Source organism: Neospora caninum, chromosome VIIa (genome assembly GCF_000208865.1).
Source record: "Neospora caninum Liverpool complete genome, chromosome VIIa".
NCBI lineage: Eukaryota > Apicomplexa > Conoidasida > Eucoccidiorida > Sarcocystidae > Neospora > Neospora caninum.
The window spans coordinates 3,933,767-3,944,234 of record NC_018393.1 but is presented as its reverse complement, the minus strand read 5'-3'; the positions used below and the strand labels follow the sequence as shown (position 1 = coordinate 3,944,234).

General features: G+C 50.0%; 1 protein-coding gene across 1 annotated transcript; it reads right to left on the bottom strand.

Moving 5' to 3' along the window:
• Positions 1 to 5,143: 5,143 nt before the first annotated feature.
• On the bottom strand, positions 5,144 to 9,488 carry NCLIV_023840 (putative bifunctional SAT/APS kinase 2, related; the record flags this gene model as incomplete). The annotated part of the gene is made up of 7 exons (XM_003882578.1): positions 5,144 to 5,522; positions 6,004 to 6,142; positions 6,572 to 6,811; positions 7,130 to 7,209; positions 7,690 to 8,297; positions 8,583 to 8,760; positions 9,208 to 9,488. 7 exons carry the CDS (start codon positions 9,486 to 9,488, stop codon positions 5,144 to 5,146), a joined length of 1,905 nt encoding a protein of 634 aa, XP_003882627.1.
• Between the last annotated feature and the right edge of the window lie 980 nt (positions 9,489 to 10,468).

Sequence of the window (10,468 nt, the reverse complement as noted above, 5' to 3'; positions counted from 1 at the left end):
TGGAGAGGCTTCGCGCTGAAAACGAATCCAGTCACTCGATCCTCCGGAGAGCCAACAGAGCTTACAAGCATTTAACCCGGGCACGTGGGTCCTGGCGAGTTGTGTCCCCCTCTTCATAGAAAGGGGCGGTGGATCTTCTCTGCGAACACCTGTAACCGTATGCCATTGTACACAGTCAAAGAATTTAGCGCGATCAAATCCTTGTTCTCACCTGTTCGGCGAGCGGCAAAATCCGGAAATTCAGTGCATAGATCTGGTAGCCACATGCAGCTAGGTGGATATGACAAGGAATAAAAACGGCGCAGCACCTTAAAACCCCGTCTAACACGTGTTGTTTCGAACCATATCAAATTACAATGATCAGCTCTTAAGCGGTTGATATACCCGTTCCATTCAATATTTGCGGGAAACGCCTACCCTGGGTCGTTGCCATGAAAGGATACAAGAATGGTACAATTCCAGCAAGCGGATCCTTCCCCAGAGAGGAAAGAAGATACACTTTGCGGTATTTCTCATTCAGATGGAAAGTAACTCACATCCACTTGTTCTGCAGTTCCGCGCTCACTGTGGGATATTCAGGCATGCGTATGCCTCCGTTACAACTCACAAGGTCGTAAAACTGTATGTCTCACCGGCCAGCACAAGGGGAGGGACGGACGTCTCAGAGACTCACTTTTCCCTTTTCCCAGCTAGCTGCATAGTTTCCAACGGAGAACGAACCATCTACTATGCCAGGTTGACCTCATGCGTCACTCACGAAGACTGGAAAGGAGAAACAGTATTGCATGTATAAATCGCGATCCAAAATAGTCGGCAATGGTCGTCGCCTATTGGCTGGAGTGTACCGGTTCGACTGGAAATGAAAATCTAGTTTAGCTGTTCAAATGCAGAAACGGGCTCCTGGTCTCTTTACAAGGTCCCCAAAGGAAAGGATTGACCGATCCTCTATCCACCGTCGCTGCAGCTGCTGTTGTCACCCGGAAGCACAAATAATGACTTTATACACCCGTTCTTGTGTTCTGTGGGGCTGCCTTCAAAATGGAACGGTGCACGTACGGGGCCGTCCTTTCGCTTCCATGCCAGTGTTACCGGAGTCACTGAACTATTCCTTCGACTTCCATGATAGCCAGCCACCATGCTGATGTCGATGAGAAGAGAAGATATTCCTGCGCACATTGATGGAATCAATATTGCCACAGCAGCCTACAGTTGAACGGTTTCCACAGCACAGCCTTTTCAAAAGATGTTGATGCAGAGAATTGAAGTGAGAGGCAGCTACTTGGACAAAGATTCTTTGGTAATCAGAACGGACGAGAGTTTTACAGGTTTTGGCGAACTCACAGTCAAATCCCGTTAGCGACATGGACGCGGTACTCTCGCATGAGTCCTTGCCTATCACCGGCAAAATCACCGGTGATACACGAAAGGAATATGCGAACTGCTAGTTCAGAGCTTGACATTCCATCGAGGTGTGCACGCGTCAAGCATATGTGTCTTCAGAGACGCAGGTAGTACGACCGAGGGTAATTGTATAGTAGATGACTTTGCCCACTGCATCTCAATTCGTGCAGATGGTGATTTTCCTTGTAGTTCAGATCAGAGCTAGCGGTTGATCTCTTTCACTCCCTCATTGCCTACAACGCACTCTGCTAGGAGTTGCAGCGCTTGGTTGAACCTCCCCTCGATGTCGCAGGCTTACAGACGCCACGCGTTAGTGCGAGCTCTCTGTTCTGCTGCCATCTAAGTTAATGATGCAGAAAAGAACCTGCGAACCCCACAAAAGAGATTCCCCTTCTTTTGCTGGTATCCTTCATTACCGAAGTCGAGTGATTCAAAAGCGCTAGCTTTTGGGGAGCGTTTGTGGTTCACACAACCACACCAAACCAACTGTTCCCTTATGATTCAATGTAAGACACTGCCCGCTTGAAATCTGTCGCACCGGTATCAAGTTAAAGCTCCACATATACTTGTAACCGTGCGGCAGGAGTGGATCTGCTCACAAAAAAAATCGGCCAGAACTTAAACTTTGAGAACTGCCTCACATGGCAGCTATCGCATTCCCATGTTTCCTGGTATTAGCTCACATCCAGGTTTGGCATGGTATCTATGCTTTTACTGGGAGAAGAAACAACGCCCCAACTATGGCGTTCAGATCCTGACGGACTAAAGTCGACTTGGCTGGTGCCAAACCGCGCTCAGGACAAACACGCCTTCACCCAGTTGCAGACGGTCCCAAATCGCTACCGGCGCTGCGGCACGCGGGGGCGAAGTCTCTAAGATAAGCTTCGTTACTGTGTTCAAGCTCCCTCTGCATATTCAGTGCAGTGTGCGGCTCCTTGCATTTTAATTGCCTCTACAGTGCCCTACGCCACAACAACCAAAAACGTCTTCCGAATGATTGTCAGCAAACGAAAGCGGGGAAGGGCATTATGCGGTCGAAAACCGGGGACTAACAGCTGAGTGGACAACCAGCTGACGACAACAAAACCAAGCGTGGTAAACATCCCTACGACATGGGGCTGCAATCACTTTTTCTGCTCTTGTTCCACGTGTGGCCCTTTGGCTCTCTGTTCCCTTTTTTCTGTCTCCTCTCTTTGTTTCCAGACGTGTACTGTTTCACATTGCTGCCGCCCAACTCCTGTGGCGTCCTCATCTCCGGACGCCCACAAAGAACTTGCATCTGAACGTGGTCTCCGAGTAACCGACCGAGTGCCTCACCAGAAAAAGTGACAGCAGATGAGCCCTTGTGGGGAAAAAGTGGCAATTGTCCTCTTCTGTTGTACGAAAAGTGGCGCGTCAAAATCACATCCAGGTCCGGTCAGCTCCCTCGACGACGACTGCTCCGACACAGAGCATAGGTTGTGACCAGCGATAAGAGCTACTTTCAATTTTCAGTCTTCCCACTGTGGGCCTCCTGACACTCGGACACCAGTACCTAGACCCTTTTTGTGCCTACCTACCCGATCAGAGAAACACGACCAGCAATCACCATACGCGTTGTGCCAAAGCTCGCACCCACAAGTTCTGGCGCGCAAATATGGGTCTGCGCATGTTCCGCCTACCGAGAAAACACAAATGTTTACGGTGGCGGAGTAGACCTACTGGCAACAAGGATTTAGGGATGCTAGCGCACTTCAGACGAATCCATCTTTCCTCGACGAGCTTCCATCCGACTCTAACCACTGCCAAAACGACCAGTGCGGTATGTGTTCGCAACCACAAAAACAGACCAAACGCAGGACAAGTTTGTCACGATCGAGAAAACGGTAGCGTTCTTCACAGTACCGAAAGGCAGGCATACCGCAAGAAGGAAGCTAAGAAGAGGCCGACTAGCCGACTATCCATCCTTTAGATTCCAAAGCAACGCGGAGAGCCACTCTTCACTTGTGTTTAGTCACATCCATATGCTTGTATCAGGTCTTACATCCCCAGGCGACAAACTCTGAGAAGACTCTTTTGCATGTCTTTCCACAGACCCAACAAGCGTTACAGATACACACTAAATTATTGAAACAGCAGTCTAACCCGCGTCTCGGAAACAAAAATTGCAATGAACTTAGCCCACGCGTGTCAAGACTCAGTTTCTTCTCTCTTGTTTAGGGGAAGGCGTCACGGTGCTCGAAGCAAACGGCGAGAGCACACGAAAAAAAAGTCGAGGCTAAGTCCCCCTTTAAGCTTCAACGCACATGTCCCGAGCAAGAGGATTGAAATGCTGTCCGATAGTTTGTCAGGCTCAAACGGAAGTCAATCTCCAAGCTGTCAAGACGAGGACGGTTTCCAGCCAGCCAGCAGCTACGCACCACGCGAAGACACGCAGAACCAGCATCACCGCGTTTGTGCTCAGTGCAGCGGTCCGTAGCTCTGGATGTACGAAAAATATTTCTTCTTACCATTCTGAGGCACGATTGGGGTCGCGCAAGCGCAAGAGTTCGGGTCCCTACAAATTCGCGTAACGCCTCTTGCCTGGCCCCCCCTCCCCCTCCGTCTCGCAGTCCCCAGACAACAACTACACAACCGGTGCGTAACAGCTGAAAGAGACTTTTCACAGATGTATTGTCCAAGGCTCTGAACCAAGTGGGGCGTCCTCAATCGAAATATGCCATGGACCTCGAACGCACAGGCTCTTCCCCACATGTGCCGAGGAAGGCGTTCCCCAGTGGAGCCGCCAGGACTCCACTTTGACGTTATACCAATGTTTTCTTGCTTATTAGCATTATGGCCGTAAATTGGGTCACTATTGCATCAGTATGGCAAATACCATTGACCGGACACCGGTGACACAGTGTGCCCGTTCATGGCAACAGTTGTTGTGCCGTCTCTCGGCTTCTTGCGCGCTGTCGCACAAAATAACCTCAGTGTAGCTAGAAAGCGTGTTCTACTACTGTGGACAGCGCTCACTACGGTCGTAAGGGGCTGCTTTCTTTTTGGATATGCTGTGGCAGGGCTCTCTACCGAATAGGCCTGACCAGTCAGGGCAATGCTATGAACACCGGAGACGCCTATGACGGATGTGCGCGACACCACAAGAACCGGGTTCAGCGCTGTTGCAGTATGTGCCTTCAATCACGATCTCGGATCGTGGTTCAGTTTTTACATTGATTCTCGTCGGCTGTCAGAAGACACCCTTCCTGTGCGTCTGGCACAGTCTAGTTACATCGAAATGCAACATCCATCCGCAGCACTCGGTAGACGGTATAGAGACTCGAAGTGAGACAAGCAGATGGCAAGCAGGTTGAAAGTCCGGCAGGCGACGCCTCTGACGTGGATCGTCAGATTGTTAAAGTGACGCAAAGACGCCAATTCCCACAGTCAGTTGCAAGTGTACCCCAGATGGAGATGCAGGCTGATAGGCACACAAAACGGAAACAGGTTCAATCGATCACCCCTGAGAGCTAGGACGCCTGCGGTGTCACACTGCTCATGCAACCACCTTCTCCCGCTCGGACTTTTCTGATCTCCATATCGATTGCGTATAAGGTTCGACTTGGACGAGTCACAATACTCTGACGGGAACGAAATTGTGTTCCCTTGTTTGACTCGCCGGTTGTTCAACTGTCGTCATAACCAACTTCAGCATGAGGAAAGAACAAAATTCGTTGCGTCTACCGTGAAGGCGTATGCATTCTTTTTATAATCACCGCTCTCATGCTGGCATACCCCTAGGAAGAACAAATTCTTTCTCGGTGAGAAACTTCACTATCATGCCTATTTTCTCCTTCAGGTTTGAGCTAGAATCAATCACAACTTCTGCATTCCTCGGAGGTTCATACGGGTCGGATATTCCCGTAAACTGTTTAATAATTCCTTGCCGTGCCTTCTTGTACAATTCTTTTACATCTCTTTGCTCGCAGACACTCAAAGGAGTGCTGACGTAGACCTCTATGTACTGGCCACCTGTTGATGTGATTAGATTCCGATTGAAATCCCGGTCTACAGCGTAAGGCGCAATGTTCGCCACCAGACATATTCCTCCATGTTTCGCGATTTCGGAGGCAATGTAGCCTATTCGCCGCACGTTTGTACTGAGACAAAGAGACATGCAGATAAGTAGTGCAGTTGACAGTCGCTCCACTGGCAGACCCGGGTTGACTGCAGTAATTCGATACAAAACTGGAATTAGATAAGCACTAGCTAGAATACTAGGTGAATGTGCTGAGAGTTACGAAGCTTCTCGTGTAACACATCGTGTCTGCACGACGCAAGGCTGTTCTATGAGATTGTTTATTTCTTCCAGTCAACGACAGCTGAATGCCCAGTGTACCATGACTTCGACAGCCGAGGGTAGACTTAGATCCTAGTAGCTGAAAGGCGGTGCTGGCGCACGCTGCGCCGGAGGTAGACACGGTGCCATGAGACGAAGAAAATGCATAACATCTCCCTCGGGAAGGCGGATGATCCGTGCCTACATGAAGAGTCACCGTGTCTGTGATTTGAGGTGTGAGCGTAGGAACTCATCTCAAGCGACGATGACTTAAACAGAAAGTAGGAAAAAGAATGCCTTACCTCCTGTCTTCCCTTGAGAAGCCTAATCCTCTGGAGAGATGCTGGCGGACGACGTCCGCGTCCAAAAGAGTTATACGTCTTGTCTCTTCTTCTCTCTCCGAGAGCACGGCTTCCAGAGCCTGCGCCAAGGTGCTCTTTCCTGGAAAGTTCCACGATGTGTCACACTACCGCTTTTCATGTTCGAAGGGAAATCAAGTAATCGTTAGCGAGAGGAACTCATCTCAAATTTACCTGTGAACGTGGCTCCAAAAAGGGGAAATCTGGCCAAATCAGAGCATCAACGTCTCTCGCACTCACGTCGCTGTACCCGCAAAAGAGGCCTGGGGCAACTCTGCACCTCTTGCTCCGAAAGCTACACTATGTTGTCTTAAAGTATTACGTCCCCCTAACCTTCGATACGTCACAACGCCGGGAACTTGTACGCCAAACTGTATGAGCCTAGGCGATATGCCAGGGAAAGGAAAGTGAAATCGCCAGTGACGTGCTGGCGTACCGCCGGTAACCAAGGCCTCATGCTTGACTGTGCAAGGACGAGGCGAGGTGGTACAGAATGGAGGGAGCTTCTCACCTGAGCAGGGAAGTCCCGTGAAATAGATGCAGAGCCCTCGTTGGTAGTTTGGCTTGTAAAATTTTCTGAGTTCATCCACCACTTCGGGGAAAGAAAACCAGGTGGGGATGTTTTTCCTCTCCTCTAACAACCGCCGCAATTGTGTTCCCGATATGGTCTTCATGAAACCTTTTTCCTCTTCCGTGACTGCATTAGCCGAACAGTAGCCTTTCCCTTCCCCAAGGTAAACCATCTCGTGGCCTGAGAGCACGTGATTTGCACCCAGAAACACGTTTTGTGGAGGACACATATCCGCCAGCTGAAACAGGCTGTGCGGCTTCGACGGCGAGCATGTTGGACACCAAACAAATCGCATAAATTATTTGTTAACCCGTGGACTCCATACCAATGAGGTACATCAGGCCGACAGTCTCCTAAATAACGGGAATAACCGGAAGCAAAATCTGCTGCCAGCAGAACTGTCAAATGTGAGGTACAGGAGACAGATCGAGAGGTGGGGATGCGTACATTATCGTCTTAATGTTCATTCGCGATGGAGAGCCAATACATCCAACGTACCAAAAACCGGAACAATTCCCAAATCTGCCGCAACGGTTGCCAGTAGTCTGTGCGCCTCGTACGGGTCGTAGAATTTTTTTCTGTATCCCACATGGACAAAGATCAACTGGTGGATTAGTGCAGCAATGAAGAGTTGTTAGAGCGCAACGGCCTGTGCACAGAAATTACGATCCTCCGTAAATATAAGGGGCACCAGTACGATCCACAGCTCGCGCTCACTGACAGATACATGGCAATTTTCTTCGGAATCATCGGACGGCCTCGTTAGAGCGTGGAGATGATATGAGATAAAGTGACACAAACTCGACGGTCAGTATGACTGTCGTGTTTGAGAGCGAACCATGCTGACACATCCAGCCCAGGGCACATACAGAGATAGTGTGTTGCAGCATGCTATGATAATTTGCTCACGGACCTCACGTATACACCCGAGCTCTCAGCCCAACTTGTTCCCCAGCCTCGCTCGCTGATACTATCCTACAACCTTCCCGACGGTGCAGTATACGCACTTGTTAAACGTGCGTACTTGAAACATTCACGTGGCTTCACGTGGCGCTTACCCATCTTTTGTGAGCGTGCTCGGGCCAGCATGGTCACGGCCTACGATGAAGTGCGTGCATCCAAAATTCTTCCGGATGAGAGCATGCCATACACACTCTCGTGGCCCAGCCATCCTCATGGGAATGGGGATCAGCGCCATCATCACCTCATCCTCTCCATAATATTTTAGAATTTTTTCGTAACAACGCACCCTCACAGGATACGGGACGTCTCCTGGTTGCGTAGGCCCAACGGCTGGCGTGAGCAGAAGGTGGGGTTGTTTCGATAGTTCTGCCTGAACTTTCGCCAGTGCAAACTTGGTTAACTCGTAATGAGACCGGTGCATGGGATTCCTTGTTTGAAATCCTACTACGGCTTCCCAGTTTCTTTTCTTGATCTCTGCCTTGGCGTGGGCAGGAGAAAGCCTATATCGTTCGTAGTCAAAATGCTCGATAGGCGCTTTTGGAACAAGGTCACCACCAACGTACACACAGTCTTTGTAGTTGGTGTTCATATATTCTACGTAAGGGTGATTCGTGTCCGTCGTGCCCAACACCAGCTCTTGTTCCCACTGCAGATTAGGTTCAAAAACAGAAGCAACTTTCAGCTCCGCAATCACCGTCCCGACCTGAATAAAGCCAAGCAACGCAATACATCTGGCAGTGTCGAAAAAAGCTAGTCTCATCCAGGGCTGTGCAGCCATCAGTGTGTCGCCTAGGAGCAAATGACGAGCAATCTCCCCCCTATGGAACGCGGAGCTTGCCTCACCAACTGGCGACTGTTGTTACGTAGCAGAAAGAGTTCCTCTCATTTTCCTGCTCAGATGTCGTACGGAATGCCTGATCCCCGCTGCTTGCTTCACACTGAGCAATGATATGGCAAACTATGCAAAGAAATAGTCATCAACCCTCACATTGTTTCGCAATTTGATCACGGCGCCTTGGGCTGCAGGGCAGTCGGACGAATCTTTGTCACATTCCGAGTGCTGCTGCAACCAGTGCACGTTGGGCTTGCTGGCGCTCTTTGGAATGGCAAGAACAATCGGAATGGGGAAAATTTCTCCTGTTGGAAGCCTCATTTCCGTGCAGACGCTAAGAGCACAGCACACATCACAAGCCCCGTGCGATTTCCACAATGACCCAGGTGACTAACGGACCATGGCGTCGAATGTAACCAATTTCTTTTCGCGATACTACACTAGTTACGATGCTCTCGAATATTGTTTGTTTCAAATCGTTAGTTGTTTTACCATCATTGCACTGCATTGCCGATAGGATAAGGCCCATCCATGTCGGCGGCCGCTTCCTCCATCAGTTCATGAAACCCCAAACACTAGATGTTGTATTCCCGCTTAAACGTGGGTTTCGTGAGCACTGTTTGAAAACGCACAGAGTGTCACCCCTTCCTCACCTTCAACAACAGTAGCGATGTCACAGCCAATTACGGTATGTGGGGGAAGGGGCACAGAACAAGCATCTCTTGTCTTCTGGAGTCAGTAAAGACTCTCGTCAACTACTACTGAAACATGAGGGTCTCACCTACGATAAGATCGTTCGTCCATAAAACCATTGAGCGGCGCCATTGCGCCGCTCACTATCAACTCGACCTCGCAAAGCTGTCGTTCATTTAAGGTCCAGTCAGTCGGCAGATCGAGCGAGGCAGCTGGAGCCGTAAAATGGCAGGTAGCCCCGTAACCGAGAGTAGGACCGGTTGTTTTCTCGGCGGGATCTGGGCTCATGCCTTTGTAGGTGCCGCTAACAGCAGAGCAGCCCGACGATGACAGCAACGTCGGAGTCGACGAAGAGGTATTGTCTGCCATTTCAGGGCGACAAAGGGTGGAGGATTTGTCTCGCGGCAGGAACCAAGGAGCCAGTAGTTCTCGAGAGATATCGCCCGTGAACACAAATGAAAGCAAGACACCAACTACACCGAGCAGGACGTCTCTTTCCCAAATATCCGGAACTCTCAGGTGTTAGCGGCCTGGCGGTAATCTGATTAACGGAATGCTCTTGCAGTTAATCGCGGCGCAGCAGGCGCGTGTAACATACAAACATCCTCAAGCCTAAAGTAATTTGGTGGCCATTTTCCTCAAAGTCAACAAAAAAATCATGACGACGAAGCTGCGACTTAGACGATCCCATCTCCTCTGCCCCAGGTCTGAACAACGTTAGACAACCGAGGAAGTCTCAGTTTTCTTGCTCGGTGTCGTTTTGGCTTGCCTCTGTCCTATCTCCGCTACTCACAGTCTATCGATCTGCCTGATCACCAACACTGCTTAGATTTGTGCGCCTGTGCTTTTCGTGCTGTTCCGCAGCGCTGGTAGTACGGAAACCGTTGGGACGAACGCACGCACCTACCAAAAAGATAGGTAGCGATTGTAGCAACGCAGCTGCGATGTGGTAGTACTTTCGTCGTATGTGCAGAGGCGTTAATTACCCTTTTTGCCAAAAAAGATGCTTCCCTTTCCGTCTCTGGTACGTTCGGAGGAGACTTTGTTGACGCTGTAACACAACGGGGAATACAATGCACGTTTCCTCGTTCGCTGAAGTCGCTGCTGTCGACCCACACGGGACGTCTGAATACAACTGCCCCAAACAACCACTAGAGGCTGTAGATATTATGGGAATTCAATTTAGTATCTTTGAGGGAGGCGTTTAGACATCCGTTTCCTATGCTGCGACTCAAACCTCTGCTCAGGTGATTATCTCCGAGCGTGGGAGTTGATCGGCTATCTTCACTCTGACGCAAAAGATCGCGCTTCCAACTGCTGCCTGTATTACCTCTCGCGCGGAGTCAAGA